Below are 27,425 nucleotides of genomic sequence, written 5' to 3' on the forward strand. Positions count from 1 at the left end.
CCGTGCTGGACCTGAAACTCGGGGTTCTGAACGAAAATTCTTCCTTCAAGTAAAGTTATACGTTTCATAGCGCTCTACAACATTTTGCTCCACAAGGACCTCAAAAAAAGGTCCCTTATGTGGTGGATAGCATCAGGTGATGCGTAGCGCAAACTGAACGACGGGAATGGCGTTACACTTAGGAAGTAAAATGATCCAAGGTTAATGAGGAAAAGAGCTATTTAAAAATTTCAGAGTCGATTAATTTTGTTTAATTCTATTAATTGCATAAAAGACTCACCAAGGTTTAACCTGGGTGGCTTTCCAAAAATAAGGCAGCTTTCTTCACTGTGTTTTCTTCGAAAGGGGAATTAGCAAGGGGCAGCTTAACTGGAAGGTGAGCATTTTTTAAGTTTCGACATCATTTTCTCTGCTTTCTTCGTACTCACATTTCCTCTTCCCTAGTCTCCCTACTCCAGAAGTTCTAAATGAGACGTTTCAGTTTTGGAGACCAGTCATTATCCACCGCCTGGGGGAAGAGATTGGATGATTCTTTATTATCTATTTTTAGAGGGAGGAAGGAAGGGAGGGAGGGAGGATGTGAATCAATGGCTTTCAGAGGAACAGAGAGGAGTTAGTCGTCGCCAACAAAGTAAAAAGGGGGAAATGTTTTGGAAAATTAAATGCCATCCAACTGCCAAGGAGGGGGATCAAAAAAATGTTACTGGCTTTTATAGAGGGAACAGTTCAAATTTATCGAGACCAAAATCCTCGAGGATTTCCTCCCTCCCTCTCTTGGGCGATAATTAATGACGGGCTCCTCAATAAAAAACGCCAAGCTGAAGATGAGCACCAGGTCGACACTATCAATCGCACCCAAGACCTCCTGCGAATGAACGGTCACAGCAACTTCTATGATCGTCATAAGTTTTACTGTCACAGTTTCTTTGTTCTTATTTCTTTCGTAGCTGGATACTTTAACTCCAAGAAACTGAATGCCACGGAATTATTCATTTTAAGTGAAGTTTTCAAAACAAGGGTACAGTACTACTATCACTGCGCGCAAAAAAAATCAGAGAAAAGGCATGTTCTGTTCAAAACCAAACAATCCTCGCTCAAAAATAATCTTGCAATTGTAGGCCACGATTAATGACCTGGTCAAGCAATCATTACTTCAAAACGTTTTGGACAGTTTTAGATTGATTTTTTCATACGTTTGCAAACACGCTCGCATAGAGGCGAGTATGCAATTTTCCCGGGCTTCTACAATAATCGTTCTTTTCTTAAAAAAGTCAAGTAAGATAAAAAAGAACCAAAACTTTATTCAAACATGTGAAAAGTTGGCCGTCATGAGCGAACCATGTTTGAAATTCGCGCATGTACGAAATCGAGCTTTATATTTTATCAGGCTTCGAGCGTATTCTAATCTGTTCTAGAACCAGAGAATTATTATTCAGCTTTGCGAAGGTAAGTCAATCAATACCTAGTATATTGACCACGAGAACTGTTGAAGATGGTAATAATTTACCGTCTCTTATTGGTCCTACTGCATCTAAATAGCTTAGTTTATTCCTCTTCGTTTTTAGTGGAACGTAGGTCCTCAACTAGAGCGCGTCGCCTATCCCTACTTTGTGCAGTGCCCTTCGCCTCATGCCGGCCACGTGATGTGTTTCCTCTCTAACTCTGCAATTCTCGTACGTCGCCAGGTGTGCTGGGGTCTTCCTCTCTTTCGTTTCCCCTGTGGGTTCCACTCCAGTACCTTCTTGACTACATGTCCATCTGGTCTTCTCAACGTGTGGCCGATCCAGCCCAAGCTCTTTGTCTTATCTCTTACTATATCAGCTGCTGCCCTGTTTGTCTCCAAAGCTCCTTGTTGCTGATTTTTCTAGGTCACCACATTCCCAGGATGTTCCTCAAGCTCTTAGCGATGAACACTTGCAACTTCTGCTGCAAAATCTTAGTCAGCCTCCAAGTTTCAGAACCATACAAGAGCACCGCCTTTACATTTGACCCAAAGACTCTCAGCTTGGTCTTGGTTGTTGATGCTGTGGATCGCCATATTGGCCTTAGCATAGCAAATGCCTGTCTTGCCTTCCTAATTCGTGCCTGAATGCCCTCGTCCGTGCCTCCCTTCTTGCTTACAATGCTCCCGAGGTATGTAAACTCATCCACTTCTCAATCTGTCCCCCTGTAGCCGACACGCCATCGCCACTTTTGGTACCAACACGCATTAACTTTGTCTTGATGGCATTGATCTTCAGGCCGACCTTCGCACCATATAGCTCCAAGGCCTGTATCCTCTCCCTCATATCCTGTATTCTGAGCGACAGTAGGGCCAGATCATCGGCAAAGTCTAGGTCTTCTAAGGATGTCGTAAAAGTCCACTCAATACCTCTCTTCCTGTCAAAGGCTGTCCTCGTCACCCACTCCAGGGCGACCAGGAGAGATAGCAGTCTCATCCCCGTCCTCGTATTCAATGGTTGGATCCTCTGTCCATTGTGTAACACCTGCGCGGAAAAACCTTCACAGAGAGCTCTGATGACGATGACCACCTTGGCACGCATCCCGTAGTGCCGCAACAACCTCCACAAAACCTCTCTGCTCATACTATCGAAGGCCTTTTCGAAATCTATAAAGTTGACATAAAAGGAAGACGGCCTCTCGATGCTTTGCTCCACAAATATCCGCAGCGTTGCTATTTGATCCGTACAGCTTCGGGCGGATCGGAAGCCTGCTTGTTCCTCACCTCAGATTTTCATCCAGCGCGATCTTGATGCTCTCCAGGATCACTCTGCAAAACAACTTACGTCATGTTCAGCAACAAAATGCCACGCCAGTTTTTACAGTAGCTCAGATCACCTTTCTTGGGCAGTTTGACTGGCAGATCCTTCTTCCACTCCTCTGGTATCTTCTCGTAATCTATATCCTGTTGCATAGGTCCAAAAGAACCTCCTCTGACGGTTCCCCTCCCACATGAATTGCCTTAGGTGGTCTATTGTCACATCATGCAGCCTTCCCGTTTTTTAACTTCTTAATAGCATTCTTGATTTCAATGCGTGTGATGCGATCTGTCCTGATGTTGAGCTAGTCATTTGGCTCTACCTCTGGCAGGTTTACGGACCCCTCACGGTTAAGCACTGTTTGAAAGTGCTCCCTCCACCGGTGCATCTCCTCCTCTGCTGACCTGAGCAACACGCCTGCCTCGTTTCTCACTGGCTTACATGTACTCTGGAACCTCCCGCTTAACTTTCTAGTGATCTCGTACAAGGTCCTTACATCACCTCTCTCTCCAGCCTCCTTAACTCTCTCAGCTTCTGATTCCACATACACCCTCCTGTCCCTCCTGCACCTCTTCTTCACCTCCCTATTGAGCTCTGGGTACCTTTTGTGTACATCTCTCTTCTGCTGTTTTGTTCTGGCCATGTTTGTGATGTTTTTTGCCACCTTTCCCTGCTCAATTATCTCCCAAGTCTCTTTGCTGATCCACTCTTTCCTGTTCACCTTTGCCCTACCCATCACCTGCTTACAGGTCTCAACGTAACCTTGTTTGATTAGCCTTCATTGACGATCCACTGGCAGCTCCTACTCCCCCATCACCTGCTGCAGACCCTCAAATCCGTTGTGCAGCGCTAGCTTGAATGCGTTCCTAACCTCCAAGTCTTTCAGCTTGCTGACCTCAAAACGCAATCGGCCACTTTCCCCTTTTCTCACTTTGACAATCCTTAGCCCGACTTTTGCCATGAACAGAAGGTGGTCTGACCCAACGTCTGCCCCATGCAACACGCGAACGTCTTGCAGTGAACTCCTCCATCTCCTGCTAAAACCTAGGTGGTTGATCTGGTTCACAATAACACCGTCAGGAGATCTCTATGTCCGGTTGTGACGCTCCTTATGGGGGAACGGCGTTTCACTGATGACCACCTCGTTTGCCTCACAAAAGTCCGCCCACCTCTCACTATTTTCATTCATCTCAGCTCTTGCCCCATGTTTACCCGTCACCTCCTCTCTGCCTACGTTGTCAATCCCCAACTTTACATCTATGTTGACTCAGGATTAATTCCCTGTTAGATTGAACACCAGCATCACTAATATGAATCAGTAACAAGTTAAAAGAGGTAAGAGTCTTGTTAACTCTGATTGCCTTCTCTATTGATGTAGCAGCGGCTTCACTAATCTGATTGCATTCTAAAACCAAATAGGCCACAGTCTTGTTGACTTTGATTGCCTCAGCAATAGATGTAGCACAGGCATCACTAATCTGACTCACAGACAAGTCTAAATTAGTCAGATTCTTGTTGACTACGAGTGCCTCAGCAATTGATGTGACACCAGCATCAATAATCTGATTGTCAGACAAACTCAAATGGGTCAGAGTCTCATTAGCTTTGATTGCCTCAGCAAAAGATGTAGCAGCGGCGTCACCGATCTGATTGCGAGACAAATCCAAATTGGTCAAAGTCACATTAGCTTTGATTGCCTCAGCAATAGATGTAGCACTGGCATCACTAATCCGATTGAGAGACAAATTCAAATTGGTCATAGTCTTGTTGACTTTGATAGCTTTAGCAATTGATGTAGCACCAACATCCCTTATCCCATTGCCAGACAAATTCAAATTGGTCAGAGTCTCATTTACTTTAATTGACTCAGCAATAGCTGTTGCACCAGCAACACTTATCTCATTGTCAGACAAATTCAAATCAGTCAGAATCTCGTTGACTTTTATTGCCTCAGCAATAGCTGTAGCACCGGCAACACTAATCTGATTGTAATACAAATTTAACTTGGTCAGAGTCTTGTTGACTTTCATTGCCTCAGCAATTGATGTAGCACCGGCATCACTTATCTGATTGGCCATAAAATTCAAATAGCTCAGAGTCTTGTTGACTTTAAGTGCCTCAGAGAGGATTAGTGTCAATTCGTTACCTTGGGACTGAAGATAAACTGATTCTCTGGTCATATTTGAGCCAAGCAATCTTGCTAACTGCAGGTGAAAATCATCTTTCTTTCTTTTGCATTCATTAATGGCTTCCAGTACAACTGCCACAGCCCTACTGTTGTCATCGTCTAGATTGTCAACCCGGTCTCCAATACTCGAGACAAGAGCCATAGCCTGTTGATCGGACTGTTCTGCTAAAATACCGCACGAAAACAATAGCACCTGCTTTAGGCTGCTGAAATATCTTTTATCGGAAACTAATATTTCTGGTGTTATTTGTATATCTTGAATCTCACAACTGATATAAAATGCTGCAAAGCATTCTTGAAAGCTTTTGTGTAGAAATGCATAATGCTGACTCGGCCTCAGCTTACTACGTCCAGGATGAACTGACAGAAATCCGAATGCAGCCAAGTCACTTGCATGCTTTCCTAATTCATTCTCATCAAAATCCAACTTGTCATCAATCAAACCATTTAGCGCTATTGATCCAAGGGTTTTCAATTGCGATTTGTAAAGATTTGTAAGATCTTCTTTTGTATCAGGAAGTTCCGTCTTTTTCCTGTATCTTCTCAAGACACATTCAATCATGCCTAAATAGAGCTTGGTTCTATTTTCCGGAAGAGTACCCCCAAACTCCTCACACAAAAGGCAAAGCAGCACTGTGTTTAATGGATTTGCACACATTTCTTGAAGGCTTTTATCGCGGGATATTCGTACCGAGAGCTTTTCAGCTAATTTCGACTTTTCCTTGAAGTACTTAGCAATAAATTCTCTGGCTTTTGCTTGAGTAAACCCTTTGACCTCAAGCAAGGTGTCGCAGCATTTTCTTAGCTTTACTCCAGCTTCGTGTCGTGCTGTCGCTACTATGTTACACTTGGGAAGCAGTCTTCCCGCAATCAGTTCTGAAATTCGTGATACTTCACTAGAGGGTAACTCATCCACTCCATCTAATATCAATAAAATGCTGGACTGGTTGTCACGAATAAACTGGAAGAATTGCTCTTTGACTCCTTCCTCTAGATCTTGAGGCAAAAGTTGATCATCGATAGCTTCCCAAATATCGGACTTCATATCACGACATTTAAGAAGCAGCACTACTTTCATACGTGCGACGCAATCCTGGAAGTTCTGCTTTCTTGTAGCCCAGTCGAAAACGCACTTTTGGCAGTAGGTAGTTTTACCAATACCAGGTTTTCCTTCGATTAGAACGGTTCTTGGCTCTGAACACTCTTCGTGCGGATTCAAGAGAGACGACATGGTGATGATTTTGTCAGTGACGTCTCCTCTCGTTTTCTTTCTTCTGACGAGTTTGAGCCTTGTAAAAATATCACCCACAAAAAACTGAAACTCTTCACACCATGGAAACGGTGAAAGCCATCCCTCGCGAGTTTTGTACAATTGGCGAATTCCATCAATTAGCCCAGTTGGATCGTAAACATCTAAATAGAATTAAAAAGATACTGTGTTAAACTCATGGATCCACTCCGCTAAAATTCAGAATATACAGTAACTTAGTAAGAGTAAACGATCCAAGGTTTCCAGTCATACCAGTTGTAAAAGATTAAAGGATGCCGTGTAGCATAACTGAAGACAACAAGCGAGTTGTGAAAAAATTTTTTTGAAGTACTGTGCTGTCTAATTGATTAATTTTAGAGTTTCAGGAAATGTATAACAAAGGAAGTTTGTTTGCTGTGAACGGGCTCCTTCGTTCCTATCTGTTATTTACCGGTTGTAAAAAGTTATTTTCTGACATATGCAGTTTTATGGTGGTTTAAAATCAAGTCGTTTAGAAGTGGAACAATACCCTCAATCTCTTCATCGCTCTAGGCTACTCGAGACCACTTGCCCGTGCAAACATTAATGAAAAACAATCTAATTTTACACCCTGAATTACAAGTATAATTTCACTAACGTCTTATCTTGCTCCTGAAATGAAGTGAAGTCAAGAGAAAACCTTTCTTCATTAAGCTAAAAGCATAAAGCCGTTCACGGGGACTTAAATGCAGTGTATGACTATACTGTTTTCTTTCACAATATTACTGACCAGCCCCTAGTTGGTCTGTCACTGTTTTCCCAAGTAGACTACTGGAGGGAAAAACCTGCCAAATGGGTGTAAAATATAGCCAAAACAGATACGCGAAATCAACCTAATAAAAAGATTAAATCAAATGAAATCTTTAAAACTTCAAAACTGGTATATTAATTGCCAGATATGGTCTAATATGTGCAACAAATCACCATATGGCAGCCACACAGATACGCAAAAGTGAACTTGAAGTCAGGAATTGAGATCGCTCACGTCAAGGGACAAAACATTTCCAAAATATTTCCTTGCCTTAATCAAGAATGGAACAAAAAGAAGGAAAAACCACCTTGATGATTGTCGCGTACGGTCTGACAAAATAGTTCCGTAGGGATTGTTGCTCTGTTCTCATCGTCGATTTATAGACTTTGAAGCCCTCCAAGTGTTTCATTTCTACGGTCTACACGGGTGCATTTGATCAAGGATAGAGTAAAAACAAGGAAAAACCCAGCCAGATCATTCTGGCCTAACGCGACAGACACTATTTTGAATTGTGCTGAAAACTCCGTGTACTCTGGCAAAACTTTCTGCCATTTTATCACCCCTAAGATATTTGAGCAGGGGACAATAGCATGATAATAGGGGAGCCTCGCCATTCTCATCCCCAGCTTTCCGCATCTCCACCAATAGAACGCCTTGGAAGACAATGTAGATTTGGCAACCAAAAGAGTTAAAGAGTCGCGTGCATTTTTAGACTTGAAGTAAGCTCGATTAATCAATAGCCAATAGGCTAATTAAAAAAATGCAAATATGCCATGAAACGGATAGAACGAGGCAGAATGTCGGAAAAGTGACGTCAGCCTTGTAACCTCGCAACGCAAAACCAAGGGTGGTCTTTAGGATATTGTGGGTTTGTAAAAGAAATAGGCTAAGATCGACGCGATACGAAGCGTGTGACGACTAGAATAAAGATAGGAAAAGAAAACTACGCGAGTGACTAGTGTTGCTATACTGGGATTTCCAACACTAACTGGCACCTCCGACGGGACTGAGATCGAGACATGGAACTGGAGGCACTTCAGAAGAATTTGGACGCAAAACTCAAGCTTTTGGCGTACAAGCAAGAAAAGGGAAAGGGCATTGTGGACAAGGCAAACGCGACAACTATTGGGAGACACTGTGACGCGTTGGTATGTTTAGCAAGAGAAGCGGACGAGATCAAATTAAAGATCGAAGAGAAGAAGATTGCAAAGGGTGAGCAAATGGACGAGGTATGTGCATGGAGCAATGAAATAGACAAAGTTATTGAGGGTGTAGACACGGAGATCGAATACCTTGGGAAGTGTTTGGGGGAGGTGAAGAAAAAAATCGCAAATGGCCGAAAAAGAAAGCGAGAAAGCGACAGTCGCGAAGGAGAGAGAGGAGCAACTCGCGTTTGAAAAGGCACAATGGGAAATGAAGCTTGATTACGAAAAAAAATCAGAAGAATTAGGTAGCAAAAAAGGGAAAGGGTTATCAGGCGATTCCGGAATGCACGCAAAGTTGCCAAAGCTATCAATAACGAAGTTTGATGGGTCCTTCGAACAATGGCTCTCTTTTTGGAACAAATTTTCCGCGGAAATAGACGCGACAGATCTGTCAGCAGTGACAAAGTTCGCTTATCTAAAGGAACTCCTTGTTACAAAGGTACGAGCGGACATAGATGGACTCCCGTTCAATCTTGAGGGGTACGAAAGGGCGAAGGCCATCCTAAAATCGGAGTACGGGAAAACGTCAGAAATTGTAAATGCATATGTAAACAACATCATGGGTTTGCCTACCATCACAAGCGCCAGTCCAAAAGAAATTAATGAGTTTTACAAAAAGCTTCTGTTCAATGTACAAAGCTTAGAGACGCTCGGGAAGTTACGTGAAGTCTCCGGAAATGTGAGGGCGGTGTTAGACAAACTGAAAGGAATAAAGGGAGACTTAGTCCGGGGACACGAAGATTGGCGAGACTGGGATTTCGCTAAACTGATTCAGGCAATTAAAAGTTGGAGAGACATAAATTCAGAAGGAGAAGAAAGCGATGGTGCGAGTGTGTCCAAGAGGAAGAATGATCGCAACGACTGGAATGCACGCGTTCCGCCGCCACGCGGCAGGTCTTATCAGGTCCAACAACAAGCAAATGGAAGACAGATGCGCGGATGCGTCTATTGCGATGACACGAACCACACATCCGCTAATTGCACCAAAGTTGTCGCGGTCGGAGACCGCAAACGAATTCTGAGCCAAAAACAGTTGTGTTTTAATTGTACAAGTGACAAACACAGAGCAGACAGCTGTAGAAGCCGCGGGTGTCATAACTGTCAACGCCGACATCACACGTCAATATGTGATCACCCATCAAGCGGTCACACAACGAGGGGAAGATTTATGACGGCACAAAACAAAGGAACAGAGAGAGTCGTGTATCCCGTTGTTGTCGTAGAAGTAAATGGAATCAAGTGCCGCGCACTCCTAGACACTGGGGCAGGCAGCTCATACGCGTTGTCAGCTATCCTTGAACACCTAGGAAACAAACCGCTACGAGAAGAATTCAAGCGCATAGAGATGATGCTTGGGTCAACAAACAAGGTCATCGGAGTTCATAGCGTGACGATTGGCAGCCTTGATGGAAAATTTCGATTGGAAACGGAAGTCACCAGAGTGGACCGTAGTACATTGCTATCACTTGACAACCCAGGATATGCTGAGATACTGGAGAAATATCCCTACTTGGATGGGGTATACATGGACGACAGAGACGAGAAGCCTGAGCTACCAGTCCACATTATCCTGGGTGCGAGCGAGTACGCGAAAATAAAGACAGAAACCATACCAAAGATCGGACGTCCCGGCGAACCTGTTGCAGAGCTAACAAAGTTCGGATGGACAATTATGTCACCAGGTAAAGAAGTTGACCTCTCTAATATGTTCTTGACCCAGACGACAGCGGCAGATTACGAACAACTATGCAAATTAGATGTTCTAGGATTGCGTGACACACCAGGCGGAGATCAAGCAGATGTTTATGAAGAATTCAAGGAACAATTAACACGAGGGCCAGAGGGGTGGTACGAGACGGGGCTACCCTGGAGGGGAAACCACCCTCCACTGCCCAACCACAGAGCGGGAAGTTTGAAGCGATTGGAAAGTACCATTCGGAAACTGGAGAAGAACGGAATACTCCAGAAGTATGACGCCATAATTAAAGACCAGCTTAACGAGGGAATAGTGGAGCGAGTGTCAGGCCCACCAGTGGGAAAGGAGTTCTATATTCCACATAAAGCAGTGGTGAGAGAAGCTGCAGAGAGTACCAAACTTCGAATCGTGTACGACGCCTCAGCCCGAGCTTCAGAGAAGGCTCCTTCTCTCAACGAGTGCCTTCACGCGGGACCTCCGTTGCAGAACAAGCTTTGGGCTGTTCTTGTCCGTGCACGTTTCCACCCAGTCGCGTTAACAGGTGATATCAAGCAAGCGTTTTTTACAAGTACGAATACGGGAAGAAGACAGGGATGCCATGAGATTCCACTGGATCACGGACTTGCAATCCAGGCGAGTGGAAATACTGAGATTCACGAGAGCTCTGTTTGGTTTGGCGCCATCCCCGTTTCTTCTTGGGGGAGTTATCAAACAACACCTGGAAGCCTGTCGTACCGAGAATCCGGACCTGGTGAGGGAAATAGAGAAGAGTCTATACGTCGATGACCTTATCAGCGGCGGACCCACCGTAAAAGTTGCCCTTGAGGTCAAAGCAGGCGTTACCCATGTCTTTAACCAAGCCTCATTCAAGCTGCACAAGTGGCATTCAAATGTTCCGGCAGTGGAGTCCCCTGGTGAGTCTCTTAGCGAAGATACTACATTCGCGAAAGAACAGTTGGGTGCACCTCAAGAAGGAGGGGGATCTATTCTCGGGCTTCCATGGAACAAGCGACAAGATACCATTGAAATAAATTTCCCAACTGACCGCACCCAAGTGACAAAGAGAGGGATACTAGCGAAGATAGCAAGAGTGTATGACCCGTTAGGGCTCGCAGCGCCTATGACATTGAGTGGAAAACTACTGTACCGAGACGCATGCGATTTGAAAGTCGGATGGGATGCTCAACTTCCTGGTCAACTGGGAACCAAGTGGTCAAGATGGGAAGCACAGCTACCAGTAAGCATTTCCGTACCCAGAGCCATACCTCAACACTTTGAAGAGATCAGCAACATTGAGCTACATTGTTTCGGCGACGCAAGCGGACAAGGCGTTTCTGCGGCAGTGTACGGTGTCATATCTCAACCATCCGGTGATAGTGTTGGGCTGATAGCAGCCAAAGCTAGACTGGCGAAGCAAGGCCTCACCATCCCCCGCCTCGAGTTGGTCTCAGGTCACATGGCGACCAATCTCATTGTGAATGTTAAGGAAGCATTAGAGGGTTTCCCAGTTGGAAATATGTTCTGCTGGTTGGACAGCAGCGTTGCGTTACATTGGATCAAGGGAGCAGGGAGTTACAAGCAGTTCGTAAGCAATCGAGTGCAGAAAATCCAGCAACACCCAGAAGTAAACTGGCGTCATGTGGGTACAAAGGACAACCCAGCTGACCTTGGCAGTCGGAGCGGAAGCGTGGAAAATGAAGAGCTATGGTGGAGAGGGCCCGAGTGGCTACTAGACCGAGAGCGATGGCCAGCCGATATTAAGACTACGGCCACACCAGACAGTCAGGCGGAAGCAAAAGTGATACGGGAAGTATTCGCTGTAGCACAAGCTAAGACAGACATCCTAGACGCCTTGCTGATCAAGTTCAACTTATGGAAAACCCTAAGGGTTTGTGCGTGGGTGACTCGATTCATACATAACCTACGGAGCGAAAAGACGAGAAGATCTAAGGGACCACTCACGACAGAGGAGATCGAGATGCAGCGACACCTGTGGCTAAAGCGAGCACAGGTGAATTTCAAGAGAGACGAGCGGTTCGAAGATCATCGTGTTCAGCTGAACCTACAAGAAAACGCAGACGGGTTACTGGAATGCCGAGGGCGGATTCAGGGAGACTATCCCATTTACTTGCCTGAGTCTCATCCGTTCGCGGAGAAGATGGTTGCAGACGCACATATCAGGACACTCCACGGGGGAGTGAGCCTCACAATGGCAAAGATTCGTGAAAGGTACTGGGTTCCCAGGTTGCGTCGCCTTGCAAAAAGAGTCGTTAAAGCTTGTAACGGCTGCAAGCGCTTCCGCGCCACAGCGTTCGCGGCTCCGCCACCAGGACAGCTACCAAGGGATCGTACCGAAGGAGAAAATGCGTTCCAAGTAGTGGGAGTGGATTTCGCCGGACCACTGAAGTATAGAAAGGGGAGGAATCATGAAGGCAAAGCTTACATAACGCTTTACGCCTGCAGCCTGACCAGAGGTATTTACCTTGAGCTACTACCCAGCCTAGAAACGGGAGAATTCCTTCGATGCCTGAAACGGTTTATCGCCCGACGTGGGCGGCCAGAAAAGATTTACTCAGACAACGGGAGTACCTTCGTGGCAGCAGCTAAGTGGCTGAAACAAGTGATGACTGACGAACGCCTCAACGAATTCCTCTCCCGTCAAGAAGTCAAGTGGCAATTCAACCTAAGCAGAGCACCCTGGTGGGGAGGGCAGTTCGAGAGAATGGTTGGATTGGTGAAGAGAAGTCTACAGAAGACCATTGGAAACGGGTTCCTAACGTGGACCGAGTTAGAGGAGGTTATACTAGACGTAGAGGTTGCAGTCAACAACCGACCTTTAAGTTACGTGGAGGACGATGTGCAGCTACCGATCTTGACCCCCCACTCCCTGTTGTTTGGTCAACCAAATGCACTACTCGAGTTGGAACCGCACCGCATAGAAGACGGTGAATTACGCAAGCGAGCAAAGTATCTCAGACGATGCAAGGAGGCCGTCTGGAAACGATGGACGGGGGAGTACTTAAAGGGGCTGCGCGAACGCCATCGTCTAAAGAATCCTGGAAAGCCAGACAATCCTAGTGTGGGCGAGGTCGTGCTGATCAAGTCGGACGACAAGAATCGCGGGAAATGGAAGGTCGGGATCGTCACGGAACTAATCAAAGGGCGTGATGGTGTTGTCCGGGGAGCAAAGTTGCGCACAGGGACCTCACATCTAGAGCGAGCAGTACAGCAGCTGTATCCGTTAGAACTGTCATGTGATCGACCGGGAGACGGCGACAGACCTCCAACGACCGAGTTGCGCATTGAAGCGCCAGCGTTCAGGCCTTCCCGTGATGCAGCCGTCGCAGCAAGATTACGTATGGAGGATCTTGCTCACGATGAGGAAGGGGATTGAACTTTGAACCAAACCGAAACAGATTGGATGACAACGGCGGATCGGATGCTTGAACATTCTACTTATGAACTGAACATCTGCCACTATGGCTACTGATTGATCAATGATTAGTGTGATTAGGAAATCGATTGAGAATTCTAGATGATAGATTCGTTCATAAAATTTAAGCGATAAGGTTCATTTCTCGACAGACATTTGCTCTCCGAGACAAATGGGGGGAGGGTGTCGGAAAAGTGACGTCAGCCTTGTAACCTCGCAACGCAAAACCAAGGGTGGTCTTTAGGATATTGTGGGTTTGTAAAAGAAATAGGCTAAGATCGACGCGATACGAAGCGTGTGACGACTAGAATGAAGATAGGAAAAGAAAACTACGCGAGTGACTAGTGTTGCTATACTGGGATTTCCAACAAGAAAGTCATCATATGATCGACAATTGTCTTGGGCTGGTACAAAATGTAGTAAAAAGAAAGGCTATGCAAGAGGAATGGCTAAAACCATATAGCGTCATTGTCGTCTCTTTCTCCTAGTTTTTGGCTGTACAATGCTGCACGAGAATAATTCAATGCGCGAGGTTTGAATGATGTAGGAGTCTTCGTCTTCAGCCATTAACTCGAGTTAGGTAAAACCTGTTCTCAGCTAAGGAAAAGTGAAATCTATTCACATGAGCTGTTCGTATTCTCTCAAAATATACATTTTTTTGCCCTGCCGGGACTGTGGAGGAATTCAAAGTCACCTTAAAAGACTTAAACAACCTTTTCTGGTTGTTATGTGAGCACAGTCTAGGCAGATAAGATGATATTATCCTTGGGAAATAGGCTTTTGTACATTATGCTAGCATTTTTTCGAGCATTTTAGTGAGGCAAAAGCATGGAGCATTATTCGAGCATTTTAGTGGCATTTTCCCGGAAAATTAATTTTTTGCGAGAAAATAAAATAGAAATTAACTTTTTTCAGTCCCGCTTTTAATTCACGAAAAAACCAAATACCGCTGAGTGGAGCTGGAGACTGAGGACAAGTCAGCGGTTTTACCTTTCGAGACTCAAAAGGCGGCCATGTTTGTTTTCTTCGTGATCCGTGTAAGTTACACGGGTTACGAAGAAAACATAAACCTGTATACGTTGTCATTACTTGCAACACTTGTACGTAAGTGTAAACTTTCAAATTAATTTAAAAAAACCTTTGTATAATGAGCATTGTACGAGCATTTTAGTTACTTTTTTGGGGGAGACTGAGCATATTAGAGGGAAAAATGGAGCATTAAAGTGCATGGAGCATTTTAGTGGAGAAACAAAAGCATAATGTACAAAAGCCTACTGGGAAAGGCACCTTTTACATAAACAATGGCTCTCTGTCTTAAATTTCAAACACATGTGCATGTATCCTGTAAGGGGAACGTAAGAACAGACCAGAGTAAAAAACCTTTGAACAAATCCAACAACAGCTAATATCCCGGTAGCACCCTAAAACCCAATAATGTAAATCTACTACAATACTTTTTCGACAGTAAACTAAGCAACTTCCATCTCACCTCTATGATCCATATTTGGTAAATAAAAAAAATAAAAAAAAAAACCGCTAAATTTGTTTCAGATTAAGCAGATGCAACCTTTGCTGGAGACCCCAACAGAACCACAACAACTTCGTAAAGGATCCTAGTCAACCATAAGACACTGCGCGTTTAGTCAACCATTTCCTATGTTATCTAAATTTGTGAAATTTAGATAAAACGTGTTGTCTCAATTCTTTGTCTCATGAAAGGTAGTGTTACTTCTGGATGTAACGCAGCATTTCATCTTAAAAAATCTTTCTACCAAAAGTTAACGGATAAGTCTTAAATAATAAAGGATTCATACCACTCTTTGTCTTAAATGTTCTGACATCTGGTTCACTGTCTCCTTGTTTGTTGACAGCAAATAGTTTCACTTCATACTCTGAGTCGTACTCAAGACCAGTAATCCTGAAGTGAGTTTCCACAATGTTTCCTTGTTGAAACATTTCTGTGGACGCTGTATAGGGTTTCTTTTTCCACTCCAGACGGTATTTTGAGTTAAAATCACTGATGTTGGCCACTGCTGATGACCAGGTCAAAACAATCTCCTTTTCAACTTCCTTGTCTGTATTTTCAATGGTTGGTTTGCCAGGTAAACCTATTAAAATGTAGTTTTTGTTTGTTTTTTTGTTTCTAATAAACTACGTCAAATAGATTATATTATGGATGGATGACATTTTAACAAGATATTTGATGTTAGTCACTCTTAACCTGCCCCCAACACTTTATTGAAATTGTTTACCATTTTTTGTTTCTTCTTCGAGAGCTCATTGAAATATAAACAAAAACTACAGAATGTTGTTATCTGTGCAATAATCATATTTGCATTTTTATCAGACAAACTGCAAGTTTTCATCTAGAAAGCATCCATGTGTTACAATAAACCAAAAGGTTCTGAAAAGTGACAAATATCAAATTACATGAGTTTAATTAGGTACACACCAGTCTTTGTCTTAAATGTTAAGACCTCTGGCTCACTTTCTCCATGTCTGTTGAAGGCAAAGAGTTTCACTTCATACTCTGAGTTATACTCAAGATTGGTAATTTTGAAGTGAGTTTCGTCAGTGTTTCCTTGCTGGCAAAGTCTGTTGGATGCTGTCAAGGGTTTCTTCCCCCATTCCAGACGGTATTTAGGGCTGCCATCAGTGCAGTTCGCATTTGGTACTAACCAAGTTAGAGTGAACTCCACATCCACTTCATCCTCCTCTTTTTGGATGGTTGGTTTGTCAGGTAAACCTTTGAACATTATTGATCGAATCAGGATTTGTAATTCCTCTTCTGATGGATACATTTGTTGCAATATATCTTTGAGGTTATTAACCATAGACCTAATACATTGACTATTTGTCTTGAATAATCATCTCTTTAACAAATTATATCTATGCAAACTATCCATTAGAATTATGACAATGAGACTGAACAAAAGAGTTACATCACGTGCATTTTCTATACTCCTTGAACCTTTCCATTATACTTTACTCTCATCTCATCTACCTTTAATTTGATTTACCAGTGGATGATTCCTCTTTTATTACTTCTACACAATTCCTTGTGTCTGGGCTGCAAATGATCAAAGTACACTACAATTCAACTCACCTAGGATGTCTTCCACTCTTGATTTCTTGAACCAAACTGGATTAAATGTAAGTTGCCCCTCATTAGCCTCAAAATTTAGAATTCCAACTGCTTTCGTGTTCCTCTCACCTTCTTCCAGTAAAACTGTCGAGCAGCAGTCTGCAGGGCTGGGTGGGCGACTACCATCATTTTCGGGAACAAGTTTTCCATGAATATATTTGTAGCGATTACTTTCAATAAAACAGAACAGGGGTTTGCTTTCCTTCACGCCTATCTTGGGTTCAAGATCCTTTAAGACTTTGCATTGCTTGCGTCCAGATCGGCCATGGTTTAGCACAGAAGACTCTGAATCAACAAAAATCACAACCAATCCAGAAGTGTCATAGAATGGACTTTTCTTGATGATACTTCCCAACTGGAAACATTTTGATTTTGAATTTGATTTTGCAAACTCCACTTGATATTTCTCAGCATCAAAGTTCTCTTCTGAAATAAGTTTGCAACTTGCTATGATAAAGTACTCACTCCAATCAGGGTTCTGGACCTTAGGCTCAAAAATTAAACACCCCCAGCCAACAGCTCCATCTTGACGAGTTATTTTGCAGAGAGCCTTGGGCCTCTTCCTCTCAAGCCCATCCTGTGATGGCTGAAACATGTAATCCAGGAAAGTCTTTTCCATTTCACTGATATGAAGCCAGAATTACCTTAATTTAAATGAACAGAAAAAAAGAGAAACACTCTAATTATATGTAAAATCAAGTGTCATATGTGAAAATTGGAAGTCACTAAAACAAATCTGTCACAAGAGAAATATTATTCCCAAAATTGATGAAAATTCACCAAATCAGCCTCCAGTATCACCCTAACTTCAATTGACCTTTATCTTTAAAATTCCAAGATCTGATTGTTAATTATATCTTCTCTAGCTGCTACACACTTCCTTATAACCTAGTTATGCAAATTTAATCTTAGATCAAGAAAACAACCTCTACCTCATTAAAAGTTTGCTTTATAATTAATGTAAGGATATCCTATTAGGAGAATTTACATGTTAATCACTTCTTGGAATAAAAGTATTAATAGATCAATAATCAAACTCATCACATAGGAGTTATGACATAGTTTCTTTGGATCAATTTTCAAATTCTTGGAATGACTTTGTCTAAGTTTAATTGATTATTTAGTAAATAAACCCCTTCGGGTGGCTGGTATGTCAGCTGATAATGTCCGCCACTGAGAGATTGTCCAAAAAATGAACATTTGGCCGAGAAGCGAAGCTTCGAGGGTAAATATGAAATTCACAAACTTGCCCTGTGTTTTAGCTGTACTGAAGCACACCACATCTACTCAAGAATTTGGGTTCTTTAATTTTTATCTGGAAACTTAATACACCTTCACAAACTTGCCCTGGGTTTTAGCTGTACTATTAACCACCACAACACAACTGCTGGGAAATGACACAGCCGATCTGATTGCATAACAGATCGTATATGATTCAAACTTAAGCGACCCTTTATAATTAATGTTTACCAATGCTGAGAGTGTTATACATGCAGAATTCATTAATAAATGTGTCAGTGACAATTTTAGAAAATAAACATCACAGTTTATGCATTAAAAATTCTAAGATGAATCACAGGAGTATTAAACATGCAATCCATGTCAACACTTAAGCTGATTAATAATTGTCTCTCTTGTATTTTCCCTTCCTTATGATCAAATATTTTGTTGCAGCTAGCCATCAATTAGTTTAGAGTGATTTAGAGGAACATCTTTTTAAAACTATGCGACAAACTCCTCTTTACATAATTTATATAATACCATTTATCATACAGATTTTCAGGAACAAGTTTTTCAATTAATTTCATCAGCTTTGAAAATAGGTATTATGCAAACAATGAAGGTTTTGAAAACATACAAGATCGTAGAAAAGGTTGCTTATGACTGATCATTTTGACATATTGCTTGTGATTACCAACCTGGATTTTTGGTTGCAGGTAAAAGAATTAAAATTACCAATTGAGCAAGAAAAATAGGGTACTCACACCAAATCTGTTTTATAAGTTTCTATTCAACATTCAGGTATGTATGAGAATAAGCAGCTATAAATTAAATCAACTTAGTCGTTCTGCATTAGAATGCAGAACGACTAAGTTCAACGCTACAACTCCCAAGATCTGATTGTTAATTCTTCCTTCATGCATTAATTGCTGCAACAGATTTCCTTGCAAATTAGTAACAAGAATTTGGTTTGAGCAAGGTAACAACTTTAAGCTGATAAGTTTTGTCAGATTTTCCTTATTTTTGGGTGCTCTGTTCATGTGAAAGCTGTTTTCCATATTTGGTATTGCACACATGGTTTGCTGTTTTTATGAATTAATAAATGAGTTGTACCACTGTATCTTGGTCTGGTTCACTTGTATTTGAAATACATAACAAGTTTGATCAGTATTCTCATTACCTGTTTGCTGGGTAATGTATGGATTTTATGGGGAAAAGTTACATGTTAATAATTAACATATAGGAGTAATAAAAGGTTATAACTAAACAATGAGGTGTGAAACTATATATTAAGTATACAACTAAGTATAACTTAAGAGCTGAGCAAAGAGTTTCCAGCAATCTCATTGGTCAAGCAGTTCCTTATATGACGCTATATAAACCGCTCCACACGGTTTATATAAAATGTTAAAATAGAATGTTAATAAAATGTTACTAAAATGCTATGATTTTAGAAATTTCTCTGTTGTTCAGCTCTGAAATTATACTAAAACAATTATTCGCCTCAGGTTCGGTGAATATTGTTGAATAATCGATCCCCTTGACTTCGTCTCGGGGATTATTTGATGATATTCACCTCGCCTTCGGCAAATAATTGTTAACTAATATAAGCAAGCAACTTCACTTCAAAGCCAAATCTTACAATGTGTCTTAATTATGAATTATTTCAAGATGGTTTCCACTGTTGTATATACATGCCACCAAGTTAAATTCTAATCTCCTCATAATTTATCCCAGCCTATTGCCTTGCAATTCAACAGTTCTCTTTGCTATAGGGGAGATATTCTCTTGGCAAAAGGTACAAGTCATGTAACAAAACCATTGTGGGCCAACACAAAACATTGCAACTGTAAAATATTGGTTTTTGAGGGTGATGTTATTCAGAGAATGACAGAGGCAACTATATGCACAGAAAAAGAACTCCAGTGCTTCTAAGTTTCTTTTTCCAAGCAATGCACTCTTCTTTCTGAGACATGTCACATTTTTTTATCAAACTCTGCAGTACGTGCTAACTTAATGAAGGGCCAGGAACAAACTATGACCAAATTCAACAAAATTATGTAACTGATCACAGTAAAACTTTACCAAAAGGCTAGCTGTGATTTCAGAGAAAAACTCTGACATAATTATGCTTGTTGACATTAATCCAAAGGTTTTGCATATTGGATGACACAGTGGGCAAACAAAGTATTAAAAACAATTCTTGCAGGCTTTCTTCTCCTCATTTTTTTCTTTCCCTATGTGACACACACACACACACACACTTTATTTTTCTTTTCCTTACAAAATAATTTAGATTATGTTGACCCGCAGATAGCAAATTTGCTATTCGAGGCGGGTCAATCATCAACAAACATTATTTACAATATATAAAGAAAATTAAAAACTAAATAATTAGATATTGTTAAGTTATAAAAAGAAGCATAGCTGGCAAATACATCAATAGTTGTTCAATAAAGTATAGAAGCAAATACATTAGTACTGAAAGCAATCGGATCAATTTGTTTTAATTATGCAGTCCTTAAGTTTAGAGGAGATCTTTTCAACATCAAGATAAGAATCTTCATTATCTAGTATCTGAAATAAAGACGTTTTAATTTGTTTATTAAAGGAATGTTTTGATAATGTTTTGAATTCTTTCGGTATCTTATTCCAAATTTTGACACCAACACGCGAGAAAGCCTTTTTTTGTAGGTTAAGTCTAGAGTACTTTGTACTAAAGAGCTGCGATTTGGATGATCGAGTATTGTAGGTATGACACAGGTAGTTTGACTCCAAATGAGTTCATTTATAACAGAAGCAAAGACCCCGGCAGTGAGAACTAATCTGTACTATTCCTTAAGTCTTGTATACATCCTGATGATGATTGGTCAACATCTCTACTGGAAGCTCCTGACAATTAACATATAAAATATGGGAGTAGGATAGCCTGAAACAAGTCTTGATTATACAAAATAAATCTGATATCTGGTAAACTATCATAAAGAAAAACAAGCATGGCCAGTGTACTGGTAACCAGGCCTTCTTGAACTAACCACAGGGAACCCATGTCACACCTAATATGTGACTGCCATTATTTGAAGGCTGCTTTCTTTCAAACTGAGAGCCTGGCACAAGCTTGAGTTTACCAGCTTCAAATGTAATGTGTCTAAATTAAAGATATCAAAATTAATTAACCCTTTTACCCCAAAGATCACGTCAGTAATTCTACTTACTGTCTGCTATACAATTCTCATGATGTTATAATTTGGATATATCAACAAAGTTCAAATGGTAAATTGGCCACCGTAACGATTACAAAAGCTGACGTTTCGAACGTTCCCTTCGTTGGAGCAATGATCATCTCATGATGTTAGTTTGGAGAATTTGGTATTTGTATCACTAATATTCTCCTGTTTTAAATATTCATACATATTTCTTTATTTTCCTCACTTGTCTGTCTGATATTATATTTATATTAACAAAGATTTAGTAATACATAGACAGGTAAAAACGAACGATATAATATCCCGACGTTTCGGCGACTTCATGACGCTATTATCAAGGGTACGAATGAAAATAAAAATCAAATTAACAAATGCGAGTTCAAGAGTTACAACTAATTTGCATAGGGGAGGTAGCTACAGTTGTGTAGCTACCTCCCCTGTGCAAATTAGTTGTAACTCTTGAACTCGCATTTGTTAATTTTATTTTCATTCGTACCCTTGATAATGGCGTCATGAAGTCGCTGAAACATCGGGATATTATATCGTTCGTTTTTACCTGTCTAGATATTATATTTATGTTAAGAATAAGAGAGATGTTCAGTTTTGAGCTTTTTAAAGAAATAAGGAAGATTTTTTTTCGTCTAATCACAAGCATGGGACAAAACTTACCATCTCTCTTCTATTCTTTACAAACCATGACACTTCATCATTGCCATTCTTAGCATGATGCATGTCATATATGAACTTTGTAATGGACCTAGTTGCTCACCATAGAGTCTCTCAGTGGCTCAGTGGTAGAGCATCGGAGCGTGAAAACCAAAGGTAAATGGAGGTTTGATTCCTCATGGGGACTCCGAATTTTTTCTTTCTTCGACGCTTGTGACTAGATGAAAAAACATCTTCCTATATTTATAATGTAAGAAGAAATTCTGTTGTAGTCAGTTATGGAAGTCAAAGGGTTTGCAACTATATATGTACATTGCTTTTCAATTGCATTTACATCTGTATTTTGATGTCGATTCCAAGTTGATGTAGTGTGATTTTGTTTTAATACCAAACTCTAATATATGATTTCCATTTTGTTTCATCATCCACTCATCTAGCTGTTATACATGTCCTTTTGAATCAGTTTTGAGAATTTGATGGTAGATCCAGATAACAACCCCTAACTGTTAAGTTATAGCATTCTCGTGACTTGTTTGCTGGATGATGTATAGATATTATAGGGAGAAGTTCCATGTTAATCACTTCTGGGAGTTAAAAGGTAAATACAATGTAGACCATTAATCAAACTCACCATATAGGAGTCAAGATAGCTTCATTGGATCAGTTTCTTTTGACATAATTTTGTTCGGTTGTCCAACTCAAGCAAATTCTTAGACTGGATTTTTAATCAAAGTTTAATTGGTAATTTCAAGGTTTTATCAACCCAGTTTAATACCTGAGTTGGCCACTATAAAAGTTTTCAAAGCTAATGTTTCGAGCATTAGTCTTATGTCAGATAACGAAAAAAGACATCGAAATATTTAGTTGTCCATCTTAAGGATGTACAGCATTTGAATGACTGAAACCTGAAAATGTATGATTGCCAACTCTCCTTAAGGAGCAAGCTCGGTATCAATAGAAAGAGGCCCTTTGTTCCAAAAACAAATGGTGACTGAGAGAAATAATTCTTACCACTACCCTCTCCACAACAGCACAATTATGATTTTTATTACATCCATTTTGAAATCACTGGTGGTCCCTGTAATCTGATTGGCTTTAATTGGTGGGATTTATTCATGAATCACACAATTTTTTTCTCTAAATCGCATCTTTTTTCCAGCCAAGGAGGAAGTTCCACTTAAGACAAACAACCAATCAGATTTCGAGGCTTGTTTAAATGGACCAATCAAATTGCAGGAAAATGAAAGACAAAGAGTATTATTTTCAATAATATATTTGAATTGACCAAGTCCTGTATTTGGGTGATTTCAAAACGGATGCTATAAAGTGTTAATTGAACCTTGTGTAGTGCAATTTTGGTCTGAAATCATACTTGTGGTTTCAAATCGAAGGAGCACTGTGCACTCGTTCGATTCTGAAATCACGCGTATGATTTCAGCCCAAATTGCACTCCACTCAGTTCAATTACCATTGCAAATTACAATGATTCGGCTGATTGAATTTGTGACATAATATTATTGTAGCCAATTAAAAATCATTCGAAACTAAATTTACTCACAAATAAACACCACTAAAGATTGCAATTTCAACACGCATAATAAATGCTATTAACATTCCAAAAGAACATCTCACATGCGAGAAAGCAATTATTTCCGAGTCTTCTGGAAACATGGTAACATTTCACTTTCAGTTTCCATTCCGTCCGACAACTTCCGCCTTCAACTAACAAACATCGCGTTTTCGAATACTTCCCTTGTGCTATCGCTGTACTCTTTAAATAAGCACTCAACAACTGCTAGGAGACAATGTAGCCGCTCTGATTGCTAAACAGATTCACACTTAAATACTGATTCGAACTTAAGCGACACTTTCCAATGTTTATCGATGTTGAGTATGTTACGCGCAAAAATTTAGATGCATATTAAAGGTTAATTTGCATATACCATTGTATCTGATTTATCATCACGGGTTTATTATCAATCAACTTAATGGCCTGCTCCCAGTTGGCTTGTTAGCTGAATTGGTAGAGCGCTGCACTAGTATCGCTCCCCGTACATGCCTGATTATTTTCAGGTCTGATTTTCAACTTCAGAATACCCGTCCACATCATTTGCATGTGTCGGGAGGCTTTGAAGAATGAAGCATACCACAATAGATGCTATTCTTATTCAATGACATGTAAATGAGTGGCCGGGTATTCTGAAGTTTAGCCCTGATTTTCGCTATTGCATAAATAGCGCTATCTACTGCGAAGGATGGTGCGTCATACGCATCAGTCATATTTTGCTCATGTTCCTTACTTTGATCACGCGTACGAATGCAGCCTTAGAATACAAGGAACCTTTGCTGCGATCATCCTCCTATCACACTCACCTGTGTTATCTTCATCCTGTTCCGGGCCTAATCGCTCATAGACTCCTTGCTGTCAGCTTTTCTTGTAACACAAATGGAGATGCTAAGACGTAAGGAAAGTCGAGGAGGAAAGGGTTATATCATAGCAAAGCACCCTGGGCCAGATCACGCGAGATACACGCTTGTTCCGTCTCGTGTTTCTCCCACGCCTTGCCGCCCAACATTGGCTTACATAGTGGAGTGAGTAGCAGAATATCATCGGATTTGCGGATCCTGCAATTGCAGTGGTTTGCGGGGTTTCGTGGAGTTTCTGGGCCCGGTTTTTGGATTTTGCCCGTAATAAAGCTGGCATTGTGCTTCTCAGCCATTGTCAGAAATATTGTTTTGCTTTTTTTTTTTTGCGTGTGCATGTGCTTTCCTGTAGTTTTTTCCGTCACGGACACGACTCATCGAATGTCACGCAGCAGGGAAATAGAAACGCACTCTGGCCAGGAAGCTGTGACAGGTTGTCAACAGGACGTGTTATCTTCGTGCTCTTATCAGTTTGGGTTCATTTCAACTATATTCTGGATCGTACCATGAGACTATCAACTCATCAGTTTATAATCTCTGGGTTGAAGTCTTTTGGTCGTTCGTGTTACAATGCGTTTGGAAAAAAAATGCACTTTACTGAAATAGAGGTGTATGTATGTGGTGATCAGATTGTTATACAATGGGGAAATTTCAAAGGGTGGGGGTACATCGTTGAAGCAGGATTGACTCCAGGCTTGATTTCATAGCAGTAAAGTTATACTGGTTGAATAGAATGACCATTGAAAACGAAACTTTATAAGAGAAAAGCAGAGACTATTTTATTGTTATTAAATGACAATGAAACGTAATGTGAACTCTGATTTTATTGAAGAGCAGGCAAAATCTACGAAGAAGTCAGAATATGTAAACATTCTTTGCTTGTGACCGACACATACACATATCCTGCCACGAGTCAAGTCCCACTAATTAGATACAGTTTACGACTCGAAAACGAGTTTTAACTCCCATTCACATCTCGTAGAAGTCGAACGATTCGACGGTCCTTAAAAATGCAAAATAGGAACGAGGCTAATCTCCAGCCATCTTGACCGTGCAAGTTGGTTGATATAGGATTTATTATCTTGCAAAATTATATCCTTTTTATTACATGTAAGAATCAAGAATGACTTTTTTGGTTCGCGAGCCGAGACAGCTTACAGTGTTTGTAGCGCAATAATCTCACGAGAGTCGTTTCTAGTTTTTTTGTTGTTTTTGTTTTGATTGTTTTCTGCCGCTTTTATGCGTCTCGATCGCCGACTTTGTTTTAGGAATTAGGAACTTAGTACGAGTTCAATTTTTCCATGGGCGGGATCAAAGCGGGAAATCTCAATTGGGCAAGATAAGCCAATCACAAGACAGAATTCACTTCATATTGCCCCATAGGCGCTGCCAGTAAAACAATAAATGAAACTACCAGCGACTCATTCCTGAGTTTGTGAACGAAAACTCCGGGCAACATATTCAAAACGAATCTCCTCCCTACGGTCCTTTCCTAAACATCGTTAAACAGGCAATAAGCTGTGTGAAAGTGGCCATCAAGGCTGACATCTCGCGTCCGGAAATTCAAAGACGTATCAGGGGATAACAGTGAGGCCAGATAACAGATAGATAACAGATAACAGGTGAGGCCAGAGCCAGAGGAGTCCCCCTGGGGGAGTTTCGAACACAACAACTGCTTGAAGCTCTGTATAGAAACATCGACACTGTGACCGCGGCTAAAAGTGCGCAATGGAACCGCTTTATGCAAACCTATCTTGCCAAAATGTTAGAATAGAGAGATTATCATTGAAGGGTAAACTGAAATTCAAAACAAGATAAGGAAAAACTTCCATATAACCTCATACATTAATTGTGCATTCAATTTCATTAATTATGTCTGCACTTTATTGTTTTTCAAGACCTATATCTTATTAACCAAGCGCGAGGGCCGTACTGGGAGAATATCGGCCCGAGGTCTTGACAGTACGGACCGAGCGTAGCGAGGTCCGTACAAAAAAGACCGAGGGCCGATATTCTTCCAGTACAGTCCCGAGCGAGCTTGGTTAATAAGAGATTTGTTACACGACTGAAGTTCAAAGGGACACAAGTGCGGTATCATTCGGGACCATTCGGAACAGTGCCCGGTCCAATACTGAGAGAATATTGACCGGCAATAGAGCATTTTGATTGGGTGATTTTAGTTATTGGCCCTCTGACTTCCCGAGTCGTGTGATAAAATGACTTATTCCCAGGGGTTTAGCAAATATACATCATTAGTATATACTAAAACAGTGGATAGCGTTGAAGGCGCGTTCTGACTGGCTAGTCAAACAGTTTTACCACTTTCACCTATAGGTGGAAGTGGTAAAACTGTTGAGATTGATGAGTCCACGTTTGGCAAGATGAAGTATCACCAAGGTCGAGCCATCGAAGGAAAGTGGGTCTTCGGTGGCACTTGCCGACAAACCAAGGCTAGCTTCCTCGTTCCGGTAGAGCCTAAGGACAAAGACACACTATTGCCTCATTATAGGTGGTTTGCAACCAATCTCTAGAGACACAGGTAACAATGGTGAAAGGAACAAATACTGGTGGACGAAAAAAAGAGGCTAATGAGATATTTATTGTTTACGTCCACCAACATGGCGGCAATGACGTAACGTGCAAACCACCTATACGCGTTCAAATATTGCCGGGGACACCCGTGATGAGCGACTTAGGGAGAGCTTACAATTGCATAAATGACGAGGGCTATGATTATCTCACAGTAAACCACACCCTAAACTTCGTGGACCCAGACACTAGTGCCCACACACAGGGCATTGAAAATACATGGTGGGGAATAAAGCGAGGATTGCCCCGGACAGGAACATCCTAAGAACTTTCCGATGGCTACCCACAAGATTGTATGTGGCATCAGCACTACGGAAAGGATCCCTTTGGAAACGTTATCGAACATATCACCCACCTTTACGAAGTCCATAAAGACTAAATAGAAAGGTTTCTTTGCAACACTCTATGCACCTTACGCGATCCGCCTTCGTCACTCGGCCACGAAAGAAACAAAATAATATATACTTATTCACCAATCAAACTAGTGTGATGAGCTCCGGCATCATTTCTACAAGGATAATGAAAGAATTAATCAAAACCACAAGAACAGGTAAAATTTCACATAACTTTGCTTTAACAAACTTTACAGCCTGACGATAACCTTGATATTATTTTCTAGCCAACCACAGTCTTTCAACGCGAAACTCGACATTCAGTTATGTTTCAAAATTAAAAACTTCTGTAAAACTACTTAAAAATGTTTCGTTTTCCGGAGCCAAAACGCGCCAAATTCACCCTATTTCAAAAGAGACTTACAAAAAAAATCAGAACTTTGAAAGCAAAGACTACTAGTCTCTGAGGAATTCTCTTGTTATCGCTATTGTTTTCATTGAACAGAGACTGAATGCATAATT

At 41.2% G+C, this 27,425-nt stretch overlaps 2 protein-coding genes and 2 pseudogenes across 2 annotated transcripts; 2 read left to right on the forward strand and 2 right to left on the reverse strand.

Moving 5' to 3' along the window:
* Positions 1-1,281: 1,281 nt before the first annotated feature.
* On the reverse strand, positions 1,282-3,495 carry LOC148726542 (uncharacterized; annotated as a pseudogene).
* LOC111342463 (uncharacterized) lies at positions 1,282-24,132 on the reverse strand. The gene is made up of 5 exons (XM_088728063.1): positions 23,932-24,132; positions 16,427-17,109; positions 15,773-16,066; positions 15,135-15,428; positions 1,282-6,360 (listed from the first exon to the last, which is right to left on the reverse strand). Exons 2-5 carry the CDS (start codon positions 17,082-17,084, stop codon positions 3,998-4,000), a joined length of 3,609 nt encoding a protein of 1,202 aa, XP_088584189.1. The 5' UTR covers positions 17,085-17,109; positions 23,932-24,132; the 3' UTR covers positions 1,282-3,997.
* Positions 7,759-13,812, forward strand: LOC148726543 (uncharacterized). Its single transcript, XM_088728055.1, has one exon. The coding sequence runs from the start codon at positions 10,486-10,488 to the stop codon at positions 13,279-13,281; it is 2,796 nt and encodes a 931-aa protein (XP_088584181.1). The 5' UTR covers positions 7,759-10,485; the 3' UTR covers positions 13,282-13,812.
* Positions 24,005-26,950, forward strand: LOC148726544 (uncharacterized; annotated as a pseudogene).
* Positions 26,951-27,425: the final 475 nt, after the last annotated feature.

The sequence above is a fragment of the Stylophora pistillata genome, chromosome 7, assembly GCF_964205215.1.
Source record: "Stylophora pistillata chromosome 7, jaStyPist1.2, whole genome shotgun sequence".
Lineage (NCBI taxonomy): Eukaryota > Metazoa > Cnidaria > Anthozoa > Scleractinia > Pocilloporidae > Stylophora > Stylophora pistillata.

Coding starts and splice junctions, on each gene's coding strand:
- LOC148726543 (XM_088728055.1), top strand. CDS start 10,486: ATGAGATTCCACTGGATCACGGACTTGCAATCCAGGCGAGTGGAAATA.
- LOC111342463 (XM_088728063.1), bottom strand. CDS start 17,084: ATGGAAAAGACTTTCCTGGATTACATGTTTCAGCCATCACAGGATGGG. Junction 16,067..16,426: donor AAGAGTGGAAGACATCCTAG/GTGAGTTGAATT, acceptor TAATGTTCAAAG/GTTTACCTGACAAACCAACC. Junction 6,361..15,134: donor AACATTTAAGACAAAGAGTG/GTATGAATCCTT, acceptor AATTCTATTTAG/ATGTTTACGATCCAACTGGG.